Here is a 14,493-nt window from a genome sequence, read left to right on the forward strand (position 1 = left end):
TGCTTGTTATGCGAGCGATGTGGTAGCCACGGCGGGTGTTGAGAGACAGCAACGCAAAAATGTTTTTTCTTAAACAAAAAGCTAGGAGATTGTCCAGAGTAGACCTAAGCAAAATAGATCCGGCCTGAACCCAACGGGCTAATTCCCGCCCAGTGCTCATTTAAGGCCAGGCGTTGCCCTATTTTGATGGTTCCAAAAATTCAGTCCAAGCTCGGGGTCAGAGGTGTCGCAGCAGCAAGCTCCTCCTACAATTTCGTGGTTTGGACCTAAAACCCGGCCGACAAACTGGTCCACATATGTGATCTATCTGAATTTGTTGCTGGAACAAGTTTTTTTTCAGCAACAAACAAAATTTTTTCCGCAACAAAAAAAACTGTTCCGCAACAAATAAAAATTGTCTCACCTTATGTGATAGTTTGACTGTCAATTACACGTTTGACTTCTATTATTTACCCCAAGCTCGACCCATCCCTAAATTAAAAAATATATATTTTTGCAATAAAAAAGATGGTGGCCTAGTCCAAAGCCTAGCCCAGCTTCAGCTTGATTCTATAGGCCCAAAAATAGGGGTGTCAATAGTTAACACTTAGGTGCACCTCCAACTCTTTTTAATTCAAAATTTTGTACTACTTCTCCAAAATGAGATATCAATTTGAAAAAGTAGTAAAAAAAATTAGATTAAAAAGAATTGAAAGTGCACTTAAGGGTCACCAATTTGCACCCCTACCCAAAAGAATTAATGGGTGGGCTTGGCATGGACTTCAGGCCCGCAAGAAAAGCATTTTTTTTTTGTCAACTCAACCCTAGCCTGGTCCGCAAAATGCTCAGGATAGTTCAGAGTTCCGTTGAGGAAAATAAGGCAGGGCCCAGCCAACGATCGTTAAGGGCTACTACCTCATCAGAATTTTTGAAGCAATAGCGGGGAAATAGACTATTTTAGAACAATCAATTTAACAAAGCCAACCACAGGTCATAAAGACATTATGCCTTAATAAGGATTCTATTACTCAGATTTGCTTTGCTTTGTGTCCAAAGAAAAATGTGCAATTGAGAAAAGAAAATAATGATATGAAGAATAACAAATGGTCATTCTATTCACAAATGATTAACCCAGACTGTTTGAGTCTTCAACAACATTTCACTACTAATTTAACATCAGCATCTGCATCTGGTCAGATCTTATTCACATCCACAACACAATCTACAGTTTGTGAAGGACTTAGGCTTTCTAAAACTTGCCACTAAATTAGCGCAAGAGTTAGTTCCTAGAACTAGGATCAACTAAAACCGGTTGCTAATTGGAGTGTACAACCAACCTCTTTGCAACCAACCTTATCCCAGCATTTTGCTGGTAGTCATATACTTCCAAAGAAAAGAAGGCGTCCACCTTGCTCCCTCGGACAAACAGAGAATCCAGTTCTGTGGCATCTACATTGCTAAAAACAAGCGTCTGAATGTTACCACTGGGCTCTTTCTGGCATATATCTGTTGAGTAGATTGCAGAGTCGCCACTGACAATAGTAGGGATGCTGCAGGGTAAGGGCACTGTTAGAACTCTGAAAATCATAAAGCGCTTCCAGAATACAAAATGAAAGGGGGAACAAAACTCACTTTAGGCGGACAGTTGGACGATTGACATATCCATACTTCTTAACCAGGGGTCTCCATTCAGAGGTGCTGCCGGATTTCTGAGATGACTTCCGAGCAAGATCATCACAAAACTCAAGAACCTTACTGAGATTCTCAGGGATGTCTACAACTATGTTTAACTTCGGTTGGCCTGCATTGTCTAGAAACTTTGTACTAACCCCAAACTGGACTTTCAAGCCTGCAGAACACAGCAGTAGTGGGCTGTCTTTGTGCTGGATAGATGACCTCTGACCAAATTGGTGCAATGGAGCAACTGAGATTTTAATATACTCAGTTGAAATATCATCTGGCTCAAGAAACCCGGAATAGCCACTGGAACTTGCATCCATCTGTGTGGTGGTATCTACCTTCATTTCCTCAATGTGGGATACCAACTCAACAGATTGCCTGCTTGTTGAAGGATCACCTGTTCCTTCATTACCTCCCTCAGGTAACACACCGTTAGCTGGACAAACTGTGCGCTGCCGTTTTGAAGAATTAGGTGAAGAGTTCGCTTCAGGTTTTGGTGCCTCGGGAGAAGCAGCCCCATTAGCTCGGCTCCTTGTTATTGCATGCTCAACAAGGTTCTCAACAGTAAGCACCTCTGGAAGACTTGCCTCCTGTCAGAATAACTTTGGAATTTAGCCAACAGATTATCTCCAATAGTGATTAAAACAATTAGCTATAAATATCCCACAACATGATGATTCGCTTTCTTTTCACAGAGTAATTTCTACAGTAACTGAAGTAGTTAAAAAGAATGAGAGTCGTAGCATCAATTACATAGAACTAGTTCGATTGTAAATTATTGGCAAAAAACGGCGGCAACTGCAATAAATTGAACAGAGTGCATATATAACAAAAAAATGAGAAAAGAACGACAAATTTCCGTATGAAATTATTGACACATAGGGCCTATTTCCCAATAGCAAAACTTGACTTGCCCATTGAGCCATTGAGGTACTGAGCTATTCCGGATGGCTACATGGGAAACCAGTGGCGGGGGGGGGGGGGGGGGTACCAGAAATGCTTCAGGCAAAGAAACACATATTAATGTGATTGGAACAGCCTAGCTGATGAAATTAACCAGGTATGGGAAAATAAATGAATGCAAACATACCAGGAACAACACTGTAGCACAGTACTTGAGAACTTCAAGGTTCATTCTAACATCATCAAGACTCCTGCAGAAAAATTGCAAATAAAATGAGTGAGAGGCCATTCACTCCAGTTTTGTGTAGGCCAAGATAAAATTAAAGCACAAGGGACATTTCAACTTCTAGGTCGTAACTAATATCCTATCCTACCAACAGTCAGTGGACTGTGGTTGCAGATGAATGCATAAAGGGAAACTGGATATTATTGATTAATACTTTTAATGGCAGTTCTTCATGCCAGGCAGACAGTTGTTCTGGTGACATGAACATGTAGTGAAGAGCTACAGTTATGCATTGCACCGCATAATTATGACATCTATTCAGCATGACCTATCTAAAGGAAAGAACCATCATAAGCCATGCCATCTTTTGGGATATTAGTTAGCTAGTCCAGATGAGCCAACCCCAAAGATGGGATGGAAGATCCTGGGATGGTGGCTTTTGACATTTCGAGAAGAGATGGTGCTACTTAGTTAGGAATGTGAAGAGATAAAAGGACACCATTGCCCAACCAAATTCCTCATATGGCTAGGGCAACCTAGATGGGCACAACTGAGCTGGGTAACAAAATACCAGCTAAAAGGATTCCAAGCCAAGTTACATAAACTGAAGTGATGCAAAGGGTGACAGGTGCATATGAAAACCCTAGATGTTGAAAGAGGAAGCAATCGGAATACAAATGCAATGCTATCACTTGAGTTAGTTGCAATGATATTTACCTGTGCCTTTGCTTCCCTAGGCCAAAGTAATTTGCCAAGCTTGCCATCTGCAGGTGAAATGGATAAGTACAGAACATGAGATACCCCTTTTACTGACAGAAGGAATTGAAAATTCCCAATAGAGGTCATGTATATCCACTTCAATGTAACCTCACCTATCATTATTACACTATCTCCTAAAAACACACTTTTTAAAATTACAAGCAGACTCTAGTCAGCACATAGTTCCTTTACCTTCATGTCTCCTGCCCTCCTCCCAAACCGCTGGGTAAGCAGAGGTAAGGTGTCGATCAGCCCCTTTGGCTCAGGAGGTGGCCGGCCAATCTCTGCAAACACCTCCCTTATTCTTGCGGAATCAAACCTCACAATGTTGTGCCCTGCCCAGACCCGCCCTGTCAAACGTTCAGAAGAGTCGTTTCAGTAATTGGGCCATTTCATGGAAAGTTCAGGTCCACACATCTCAGCTTACACTCTTTCGATGCCTTTTCAGACTAATGAAGCCCCTAGTACGACTAATAATTGATATGACCTCAATAAGGAATCAGAGATAGCAGGCTGCTAGACCATACTATAGTTTGATTGACTCCTACTTTACGCATACCATGAGTCCATGACAATGCACACCTAGCTTGTACACGACAACAATTGTAGAGAGATCGACTGCAAGCATGAGGTAGAGTAAGGGAAATCCCTAATTCTAACTCACCGTTGAGGAGGTCGTAGACTGCGTCGGCGACGTCGCGGAAGGGCGGGGCCCCGGAGACGGCGTCCCGCGTGATGCCGTTGCAGCGCACGGAGGCCGCGGAGACGGCGGACGCCGGGTCGGCGGGGCGGACGAGCGTGGCGTAGGAGGCGACCTCGACGAGCCTGCGCGGGCAGACGAGGATGGCCCCGAACTCGAGCAGCGCGTACCCCTGGCCGGCGCGCTGCGGGACCGAGGTCTCGACGTCGAAGAAGGCGATCTCGGGGCCCCCGGCGCCCGGGGGCGCGGCCCCCTCCGGCGCCGCGGGCGCGGGGGAGCCGGAAGCGGGGGAGTCGGAGGCCGTCGTCATGGCGTCGCGGGCAGCAGAGCAGGCGGGCGGATGAGGAGGCGTGCGGTGGGGCGAGGCGGCGGATATATAGATGGATAGGGCGGAGGAGGGGGGAGGGCTGGTTGGGGCTTGCGTGGGGGGGTTGAGGAGGGGAGGGAGGGAGGAGGCGTGAAGGGAGCGGCGGCGAGGAGGAGGGAGGAGCCGGCGTGGTGGCGTGGGGACGGGGGTTTTCGGGTTGGGCGAGCTGGTGGGATTGGAATAGGAGCTTGTTTCCACCCGGGGGTGAATTGAATTGCTCTTGCTTCGCTTCCAGGTTAAGGAATGCACACGGTGTCTCTAGCCTGCCCTCCCCCTCCGTGTCCGAGATGGGGAATGTAAGGAAGGGAACGTCCCACCATTGTTATCTTGTTACTTGCTCCATTTCAAATTATAGATTGATTTTAGTAAATTTGGTTATATAACTTTTACTATACATTTAGATAAATTTTGTAAATTATGTATCTAAATTTGTAAAAATGATCTACAATTTTGAACCGATGGAGTATCTCATTCCTCGTAAGATCAAAACTCAGTTCCTCTCAAAAAAAAATCCCAATTCTCTCCCTAAGTGAAAGTGTATTATACTGGTCGAAGCGTAATCAAATCGTGTAATTGTGCTTTTAATTTTTTTTGCAGTTGTGATTTTTACTGCTTTTTATCATAAAATCAAACATAGTCGAATTGTTTTGCCTGGATAAACTATTTGTCCCCTCTCCATTTACGTTGTTCTCTTCGTGGAATCAATCTGCTTGCTTCCTTGGTGAGATAAAATGGTCCGTTAAGCTAATCAATTGCTGCTGCATCACGCGACCGTCGAGAGCGGATGTGAGTTCAATTCGGATGTGAATTCTATCTGGGTATATACGGGCATCATGCCGTTTGCGTCCATCAGGCTGATTGGTCTTTTCAGATGGAGCGCGTTATCGCGCGACCTGTCACGTGCTTTGGGACCGCGCGACCCCCGCGTCCGCCCCTTTCCACCAGCGCGCAACCCCCAGACATTTCCTTTCCCTTTTTGATCCCGCCGCCGCAATCCCAGGCCCACGCGCCGGAAAGAAGGGAGGCGCCCGCAGCAGCCGCGGCGCGCCGCATCCCCCATCGTCCCATCCACCGCGCCTCGCCGCATCTCGCATCCATCCATCCAGCCCCCATGCCGCATCTCGTCGACACGCACGGGAGGGCAGCCGCGGCGGCAGCAGGACCCTCGCGACTTGCGTCCTCCCTCCCCGATCTGCAACTCCTTCCTTGTGTTTGCAACTCTTTTTCGTGCTCGTTCCTTCTCATCTACTCGATCTAATCCCCCTAAATCTGTGCAAATCTTCCCTATGATCTTCGAATTGTAGATAATTTTTCATGTCCATCAATATATTAGTGCAAATTTGTTGCAATTCACACAAGTTGCTAGCAGTTTTGGATGGTGACTCTTGACTAATGATCAGTAAATAAACTATTAGGACTTAATTTCGTCTAATAGATCAACAGGATGGGTGCCCCCTTGCAAGACTCTTCTGAACATATATGTTTATGGATTGTAGTCCTGAGATGGCAACTTGTGTTCATTTTTTTTGTGGCAACTTGTGTTTCCTCAGACTGCAGCTTATCTACATTTTGAGTTTTTTTTATGGCAATTTGTGTTCATTTTTTTGTGGCTATAAAAGGAAACTTGTATTGTGCTAATTAGTTTTGTTTTATAGGTTCATTAATATAACAAATTGTGTGCCTTCCTATATACATTATGAGTTTCCTTACATGACAACTTATACTTAATATTTGTGTTTTTGTAGGTGTAATATGACTTGTAGTGGGGTTTTTATCTAAATTCTGCACCACTACAAGAGCATGATTTCCTTGCAGCCCCTTCGGATCTTGAGTTGCAGCAAGATTCTGGTGCAGCTTTTCCCACCGATGTGTGTTGCAGGTGGTGCAGTTGCACATGTGTCCAGCAGCAACTTGACTCTTCCTGTAATATCCAATGAAGCTCTTCATCTGCCAAGCAACTCAGCTCCTCCTGAACTGGCAACTCAGCAACTTAGCAACTCAGCATCAAAGGTACTCCCGGCTGAATCTGGTGGTGTGACAGTTTCCACGGCTGAGACAACAGCAGATGCAGTTGATGTTGAGGATGGTGTTGAGGTTTTAACCACTCCGCAGGAATCTTTTGTAGGCATGTCTTTCAATACTTCTGATGCTGTCAAAGACTATTACAATTCCTATGCTCGTCATACAAGTTTCTCTATAAGGATCAACACATCCCGTGAGTCGAAGAAGGCCAATGAAAAGACAAAGTATATCTATGTTTGCCAGAAGGCTGGGGTCAACAAAAAAGAGAAGGTTGCTCATGATGGGCCAATATCTGAGAAAAAGATTGTGAGGCAAAGGCGCAGGGATTATGTAGATAGGACGCACTGCCTAGCTCACATGATTATGAGGAAGACATCCCCTGGACACTAGGAGGTTGAGAACTTTGAAAGAGAGCACAACCATGAGCGTTTAAGAAAATTTTCGCTCACAAAATACTTGAAGTCCCACAGAGACATACCAGCTGAAGAGAAAGAGTTCATCAAGTTGCTCCATGGATGCTGCATCACGACAACTCGTGCTTATCAGATAATGGCTGAGTTGTATGGAGGTATTGAAAACTGTCCATACACAGAAGGTGATGCTAAAAATTTGCGTGTTGAGTACCGTGCTGAATATAGAGGTAAAGATTTGAAGGCGACACTTGAGTACTTTGAGGAATTAAAGAAGGAAGATCCGGAATTCTATTATAGTTACACTCTTGATGAGTTTGATAGGGTTGAGAATCTATTTTGGGTGGATGGTGCAGCAAGGAGATCTTATGAGCTGTATAGTGATTGTTTATCCTTTGACACTACTTATTTGACCAATGCCTACAACATGACATGTGCTCCTTTCATAGGTACGCATGTCCAGAAAAAAATGCTAGTTTTGCCCATTGATGGTTTTCATTGATTGTTATTTTTTGGATTCCAGAAAAAATACTGGTTGTCACACAAGTTGCTACTTTGAGAAAGCACAAGTTGACACACTAGTTGCACATAAGTTGCCATCTTTATTCTGCACCCGTTGATAGTCTTCAGCTATGAAAAAAATACTAATGATTTGTATTGTGTTAACAGGGATTGACAGGAATAGCATAACAATCCAGCTGGGTTGCGGCTTTCTGAGGAATGAGAAGACTGAGTATTTTGTCTGGCTGTTTACTGAATTCAAGAAAGCAATGTGCAGCAAGGATCCTGCAAATATAATAACTGATCAAGATATTGCGATGAAGGCTGCTATCGCAGAGGTATTTGTCAGTTTAGTTCATAGGAATTGCCGTTGGCACATTATGGAAAATGCTAGGAAGACCATGGGTGCTTTCTTGGATAGCAAGGGGGATGGTAAGCAAGAGTTGACGGATGACTTCAAGAATTGTATTGACAATAGCTTCACGCTGGCACAGTTTGAGCAGAAGTGGCAGGCATTTTTGGATAAATATGAGCTCAACAATGATGAGAGGTTCTAACATTTGTATGACATGAGACATTGTTGGATCCCTGCGTATTTCATGCATTGTTTCTTCCCCTTCCTCCAAACAACAGCACGGAGTGAAGGCTTCAATGCTGTCCTGAAGCGCTATGTCAACCCAAAGAACTCGATACTCAACTTTGTGCAGCAATATAAGAAAATACAACAAAGGATTTTCAGCAAGCAAGATTTGCAAGAGGCGGCCACAACCACGAAGGTCCCACGCTACTTGACGGGGCACCCTATGGAGCATCAGATGAAGAAAGCGTATACAAGGAGGTTGTTCAATGTGTTTCGACACGAGCTGCAGCTAAGTTCGAGCTACTATGTTGTTCGTGTTGAAGGGAATGACTTGATAGATGTTGTTCCGTACAAGCATTGCCCCGATCTGTTGTATGGGACACGAACATTCAGGGTCACGTCGTCCAGGGTGGAGGGCTTTTTATAGCTGCACTTGTTGCAAATTTGAGAGAGATGGAGTGCTTTGCTGCCATATATTGAAGGTTTTTTACGCCCTTGCAGTCCGCAAGGTGCCTGATCGGTACATTCTCCCTCGATGGTCAGTTGAGCCAGTGGTTGATAGTGGGATGGAAGTTGCCGCTAACGAGCATCTTCAAGAAGCCCAGATTACAGACCACGGGAAACATGTTATATGTTACAGCAGCATGTGCACAAACTTTAATAAAATTGTGAGACCTTTTATGGCTGATGACGAGGGGTATGTCATAGTCTCAAAATAAGTGAGTGCCCTGCAATCTAAGCTTGTTGCTTTGAGAAAAAGGAGAGCGTCAAGTGTTCTTCCGGAGGTGGAGTGTGAACAAGTTGATATTGAACAACCTGCTGCGCCAAGGCCGCAGAAGAAATCGCGCAAAAAAACAAGCTCATCAACCGGAGGGGGTGGGGATCCAAATCTGTCACAACAGCCTAATGGTCCGTATTGTCTTAACTGAACGTAGCAACTTGTACTTCCTTGCCCCTAGCAACTTCTACTCATTCAGCCTAGCAACTTGTACTCCTTGTTCTAGCAACTTGTGTGTATTACTCCTAGCAACTTGAAATTGTTTTGACTTTTCATGCTCGCATGTTGCTGGTGCTGAGATTGGGGACCCACCAATAACAAAGAAGCAAGGGCGTCCAAGGTCAAAGAGATACAAGACAGGGATGGGGTTGCTTCTCCAAAAAAAACCACCGTGTGGCTATTGTGGTTCAACAGAACATACCACATCAACTTGCCCCGCCAAGCCGGCAAGGAAGCAAACAAAAGAACTCTCGAATAAATCACTAAATGAGGTTGCTGCTGCGTGAAAAAACAAGATGTGTTGCAGGGGGTGCATCTAACATTTTTTCCACTTTCTTGTAATTTATTAAACTGTAATTAGTGATTTATGAAACTGCAATTAGTGAATTGATTTTTATTAAAGCATGGTGTGTGGTGATGTAATAATAAATAGTTGATGCTTTTGTATATTTCAAACTTGCTATATATATGGATAAATATACTTTTAATAAAGCTTTGTGTATGGTGGTGTATGAAAAAAGATTGGAAAATTGCAGCTTGCATGTTGAATTAAGTTAACAGAAACACAAAGTGCAGATCCGATGTACATAAGTTGATATTTCAAAAAAGAAGATCTATGCACAATTTGCTGTTTCGACTTCAGACAAGTTGCCTGTTGGGCTGGTCACAAGTTGCCAGTGTAAATACCTCCATATATTACATAAGTTGCTGATCACACAGGATACCTCCATATATTACATAAGTTGCTTCTCACACAGGAAAGTGGGGGGTAAAAAAACGATCAGCATATCTGAGCATTGTTTAAAACCGCAGAGAACATCTATATACAGAGTGCATGCATCATGAAAAAAATCACAAGTTGCTGTTGGACTGGCCACAAATTGCATATAAGTTGTCTGTTGAACTGGTCGCAAATTGCCAGTATATTAAAATAAAATGGGAGCATCTATATACAGAGAATATGTATCATATGAAAAATACACACATCTCTCCTCCCCTTCCCCACTCCGTTCCTAGTCTACTGATTTGCCATCTTTCCATTTCCCTTTGCTTTTGAGAATAGTTCAGTCTTGTTCTCTAGCTTGTTGGTAGGGCTTTAAAGCCACTCAAGAAGAACTCGCTTTCTCAGCTTCATTTCATCAAACTCCATCATATTTGGGAGGCTGTGTCCATCCCAATGCTCTATGGCCTTGAGGGTGAACAGACCGCAGTCATGACTGAGTTTGAGGGCATAAAAAAAAGAGAGACAAATGTTAGATAATGTAGAAATTACAAAATGTTACAATATCTACAGTTTTGAATTCAGTTTAGGATAAAAAAAAGAATGACTTGTGCTCACATCCCGAATTGCTTGTACCCCTCAATGAACTGCGTCTCGAAGTTGTAAATGGTAGGAATCTTGCACCCCTCAACTTTAGATGTGTACTTGTTCCATAGGGTGATCACTTTTGCACGCACCTGATTTGCTTTCCATCTCAATTCAGCATTGTCGCTGTTCCTCAGAGAGTCTATGATTTGAAAATTCTTATCTGGCATATTTACAGCAAATGTGATCCAGTGGCCATCGCCGCCCGGCTGCGCTGTATTCTCTTGGTGCACGGGAAAGAGTATCTGTATAAAATCAGTTGAATAACTCACATGACAACAGAGATAAGTTGCTGCTAAGGGAATGAATAAGTTGCTGGAAAAGAAAATCAAGTTGCTGATAAAAAATAGAAAAAATGCTACTGAACTGCGCAAACATGCTAATCCAATTCAATTTCTATTCTGCATTCGGTTAAAAACAGATTGGGAAAAAAAATGGCGCTGTGAATGGGAAGTGATATGCAATGTTCAGCAATTGAAGCAGTATGCTGTGGGTCTCTGACCTCGACAAATATCTAACTTTGAATATTGCTATCAGAAAGCTACCTAACTCTAAATGTTGCAAATCACAAACTACTCATTACTTTTAATATTTGCAATCAGAAAACAAAGGCATTGGGAAACTACTCCTTAGTAATATTGCAATCACCAATGGGTTCTGTGGGATGAAATTTGCTAGAATCATACAACACAAGTTTGCAACTAGGTTACTAGGCAGACATCACAAAATTTTTAAGAAAAAGAAAAATGTGGTTTTACCATTTCATAGTTTGACTCGCGAAACTCAAAAGCGTTCTTGACAATGTTGCTGTTCATGGGTCCTGTCATCATTTGAATCTGTAGCAAAAAAAGTATATGGCAAAAAATGCTCAGATATGCACATGGGGGACATACTTTCAAAACGATAAGATACACAAAGATGTCAGAGGGGTCAAAGGGGGAAAAATGATATTACCGACACTCATGGGGACATTATCTTTGTCCTCTTCTTTCTAGGGTCCTGTGACAGCATGTAAGTCCCGAGATGCAAGGCGTTGGTGCCTAGCGATCTCCCCATAACCATGCCTGCTGCTACCTCATGTGCTGTAAGTGTTATCTCTTTGGATTCAAAGAATATTGTGCTGCCAACAAGAAAAGGTTTTATCCACAAATTTCTCCATGACTGATGGGCGGAAAAAAAGATGGGGGGGGGGATAAGATCAAGGTATATTGTCATACCCATCTTCGTGCCTAGTGTGTCTGCATATGATGCTGTACAGTTCATCTTCTGTTGCAAGTTGATCCTTGTCCATCCCTTGAGAATCCTCATCATCTGTAAATCCCAGCGAGAAGCTTGGAGCATCGGGTGCATCCTTGAAACATTTGATGTCCTTCAAGTTGTCGACACGCTGCTATCAGAACACACACATGTGCAAAAAAAATTAACACTTGCATGCTGTACAATGGAATGAAAAAAAATGAGAAGAAAGGAAAACATGAGTTGCTATTACCTTTTCTACTACTGCTTTATGCATAGCTTCCGTGCGCCCATCACCAAGTGTAAATAAAGAGAAAAAACGGATTAGCACAAGTTGCTGGTTTGCAGAAAAAAATGTGATGGGGGCACATTTGCATGCATGAGTTGCTACCTCATCTTGTTTTGGGATGGTATCTGATTTTTTCTGGAAACTTCCTCGCATACACTTTGATCGCTGCTGCACCAGGAAGCGGCTCTGCCTTTCCCTCATCTTGCTCCTTTGCAGTATTAAATTTGGGCACCACCGGTGGCAAGCCTCTCCCTCTTGTGCTAGCAAGTTTTTTCCTTGACAGTACATCTGACCGCTCCGCCTTTCTCTTTGTTCTCTTGGGTTTGGGCACTTCTTCCGGAAGATTGTCCACAGGCAGGGGTTGCAACAAATCTTCCAGAAGCTTGTCCTCAAACTTTTTTGCTTGCTCTTTCGGTTCAGAATTCATCTCATCGGACATTGTGACCGTGTCCTTTGCCCCTTTAAATTCCTTTTCGACAATATCATTGAAGACTTCCTTCTCATTAGGCACGAGCGGCACATCGAGGAACTTAGGTGGTTCAAAGATCAAAGGCTTACTATCGGGCGGTGTAGCCATTAAGTCCAATAGTGTCATGCCTCCCAGAAGCCCGTACCGATTTACTGGTGTAATCGGTGACAATCCGCTAAACTCAGAGCTGGATTATGTGCCCGATTGCGTACTGCGTGGTGTGCCTTGATAATTGTCACCAGCCTCGTCTTTAGGTGATGGTGCTTCATCAAAATCTATCAAAAAAAAGATGATGTGGTCAAATGTAAGTTGCTACTGATCGAAACATAAGTTGCTGCTAAGCAAAATCATAAGTTGCTACTGATCGAAACATAAGTTGCTGCTAAGCAAAATCATAAGTTGCTAAATAACTCAATCCAAGTTGCTGGTTCAACCAAAAATACTGATACAAAAATTGCTGCTGGACTGATAAAAAAAGTATGTTTACCTTGTTTTCCATCATCTCTGATGCTGCCATCATCTTTTGATGCTTTGTCGTCATCCTTTGATGCTTTATCGTCGTCCTTTACACCTTTATCATCATCCTTGAATGGTGCACCTTTAGATTTATCACCAGACTGGTCTTCGAGCGATGATGGTTCAGCAGATACTTTAAAAAAACATAAAACATAAGTTGCTGCTATCTCCAAAAAGAGAATATGCTACTAAACCAATACAAGTTGTTGGAGGCCTTCAATACAAGTTGCATACCTGATTGTTTGCTGGCTGGTTCGGCTTTGTTGGTCTTCTTTGCGTTATCTACATCTTCAAATCTAAACTTCTTCTTTCTTTGCACTATCAAAGAAAAAGAAATGTTTCTGATAGAAAAACAAACTAAAAGAAGCATATGCGATGCTGCTAGTCATTACCTTCGTTCTCAGTAGCTCTTGGGTCAATTTGTGATGAATTGATATCATCTCCAAATCCATCGTTGTTCTCATCATCTTCGTCCCTCTCTGTGTCGCAAGAGTCAAAATTGGCATAATCTTCATCGCTGCTGGAGTCTTCTTCATCACTCCTAATCTCACCGAGTGATTCTTCCAGAATGTCGTTCTTCTTTTTACTCCTAACCTTCCGGGTACCTTTAGAGGTACTGGGGCCTGCTTGACCTCCTTCTGCATGGGCTTCTTGCTGTTGTACCCCCTAGCACAACTTTTGTGTTAGCTTGACAAAAGCTTGATTGATTGCAATGCTGAACTCGCTCAGTGCACTTTTGAGGACCTCCCGATTCTGTAAAAAAGAAAAAAATTGCAGAAACATAAGGCAACAACGAAAAACATAAGATGGTTGGATTATATGAGAGAAATGAGGGAGAAAAATGATGCGTGATGATAGAAAAAAAAGGATGGAGGGCAGAAACATACAACAATGACAGATTCCTGCATGTTTGAATCGATGAATTGTTGGATCCTTTCTGGTGCGATCATCGTTGTGCTTAAATGTTCTGGCTTTAGCTGTACAAAAAAAGGAGAAAAGGTGTGCATGAGTGAATAAAAAAGGATTACTGGTTTACAAAGGCAGCATATAACTTTGCATGTATAACTCTGTGACTCTGTACATGTGTATCCAACACATGTATAACTTGCTACTTACACATACAAGATATTTACAAGTTGCTAATTCCCACACATGCAGAAAAGTTGGAGGAAAAAAGGTATCCGTGCATGAATCTTACTTGTAGTTTGCCGAACTGAGTCTCGGAGAGCTTATCCATGAGTCAGACTTTGGAGACGAGTTGTTCCATCCATGCAGCGGCTCTTACTTTCAAGTCGTTGTTGACGATATCACCAACATCAAGTCAATCTAGATACAATATCTGCGTGCACAAAAAGAGCATATTGAACACAAAAAAAGGATAGTCAGGTCTTGAGAAAAAAGAAAAAGGGAGACCAAAAAATGGAAAAGACAAGGTGCTACAAGTCTAGTATCCATACGGTAAGGAAGAAGAGGCACCCGGACACAAACTTTCG

The 14,493-nt window shown here is 43.0% G+C and overlaps 3 protein-coding genes and 1 long non-coding RNA gene across 4 annotated transcripts; 1 reads left to right on the forward strand and 3 right to left on the reverse strand.

The window, feature by feature from the left end:
- Nucleotides 1–1,064: 1,064 nt before the first annotated feature.
- On the reverse strand, nt 1,065–4,751 carry LOC120691491 (protein NEN1-like). The gene is made up of 6 exons (XM_039974566.1): nt 4,212–4,751; nt 3,740–3,897; nt 3,506–3,552; nt 2,750–2,813; nt 1,612–2,249; nt 1,065–1,529 (listed from the first exon to the last, which is right to left on the reverse strand). Exons 1-6 carry the CDS (start codon nt 4,555–4,557, stop codon nt 1,295–1,297), a joined length of 1,488 nt encoding a protein of 495 aa, XP_039830500.1. The 5' UTR covers nt 4,558–4,751; the 3' UTR covers nt 1,065–1,294.
- A 1,729-nt stretch (nt 4,752–6,480) lies between these two features.
- LOC120688965 (protein FAR1-RELATED SEQUENCE 5-like) lies at nt 6,481–8,104 on the forward strand. The gene is made up of 3 exons (XM_039971305.1): nt 6,481–6,942; nt 7,027–7,495; nt 7,716–8,104. Exons 1-3 carry the CDS (start codon nt 6,481–6,483, stop codon nt 8,102–8,104), a joined length of 1,320 nt encoding a protein of 439 aa, XP_039827239.1.
- A 3,584-nt stretch (nt 8,105–11,688) lies between these two features.
- Nucleotides 11,689–13,644, reverse strand: LOC120688966 (dentin matrix acidic phosphoprotein 1-like). Its single transcript, XM_039971306.1, has 7 exons — nt 13,595–13,644; nt 13,393–13,541; nt 13,235–13,318; nt 12,972–13,133; nt 12,697–12,759; nt 12,302–12,636; nt 11,689–11,877 (listed from the first exon to the last, which is right to left on the reverse strand). The coding sequence occupies exons 1-7, from the start codon at nt 13,642–13,644 to the stop codon at nt 11,689–11,691; spliced, it is 1,032 nt and encodes a 343-aa protein (XP_039827240.1).
- Nucleotides 13,645–13,688: 44 nt separating this feature from the next.
- LOC120691994 lies at nt 13,689–14,258 on the reverse strand. The gene is made up of 3 exons (XR_005682440.1): nt 14,199–14,258; nt 13,888–13,977; nt 13,689–13,753 (listed from the first exon to the last, which is right to left on the reverse strand). It is a non-coding gene; the product is annotated as an uncharacterized LOC120691994 (long non-coding RNA).
- Between the last annotated feature and the right edge of the window lie 235 nt (nt 14,259–14,493).

This window comes from Panicum virgatum, chromosome 9N, assembly GCF_016808335.1.
Source record: "Panicum virgatum strain AP13 chromosome 9N, P.virgatum_v5, whole genome shotgun sequence".
Taxonomy (NCBI): Eukaryota; Viridiplantae; Streptophyta; class Magnoliopsida; order Poales; family Poaceae; genus Panicum; species Panicum virgatum.

Excerpts from the sequence above, each read along its gene's own strand:
- LOC120691491 (XM_039974566.1), bottom strand. The coding sequence starts at position 4,557 with ATGACGACGGCCTCCGACTCCCCCGCTTCCGGCTCCCCCGCGCCCGCG. Across the intron at positions 3,553-3,739 it reads GGAGGGCAGGAGACATGAAG|ATGGCAAGCTTGGCAAATTA; the intron begins GTAAAGGAACTA and ends TTTCACCTGCAG. Across the intron at positions 2,814-3,505 it reads CTAGGGAAGCAAAGGCACAG|GAGTCTTGATGATGTTAGAA; the intron begins GTAAATATCATT and ends ATTTTTCTGCAG.
- LOC120688965 (XM_039971305.1), top strand. The coding sequence starts at position 6,481 with ATGTGTGTTGCAGGTGGTGCAGTTGCACATGTGTCCAGCAGCAACTTG. Across the intron at positions 6,943-7,026 it reads CAATATCTGAGAAAAAGATT|GAGGTTGAGAACTTTGAAAG; the intron begins GTGAGGCAAAGG and ends CCTGGACACTAG. Across the intron at positions 7,496-7,715 it reads GACATGTGCTCCTTTCATAG|GGATTGACAGGAATAGCATA; the intron begins GTACGCATGTCC and ends TTGTGTTAACAG.
- LOC120688966 (XM_039971306.1), bottom strand. The coding sequence starts at position 13,644 with ATGCAGAAGGAGGTCAAGCAGGCCCCAGTACCTCTAAAGGTACCCGGA. Across the intron at positions 13,319-13,392 it reads AAGAGCTACTGAGAACGAAG|TGCAAAGAAAGAAGAAGTTT; the intron begins GTAATGACTAGC and ends TTTCTTTGATAG. Across the intron at positions 13,134-13,234 it reads ACCAGCCAGCAAACAATCAG|TATCTGCTGAACCATCATCG; the intron begins GTATGCAACTTG and ends GTTTTTTTAAAG.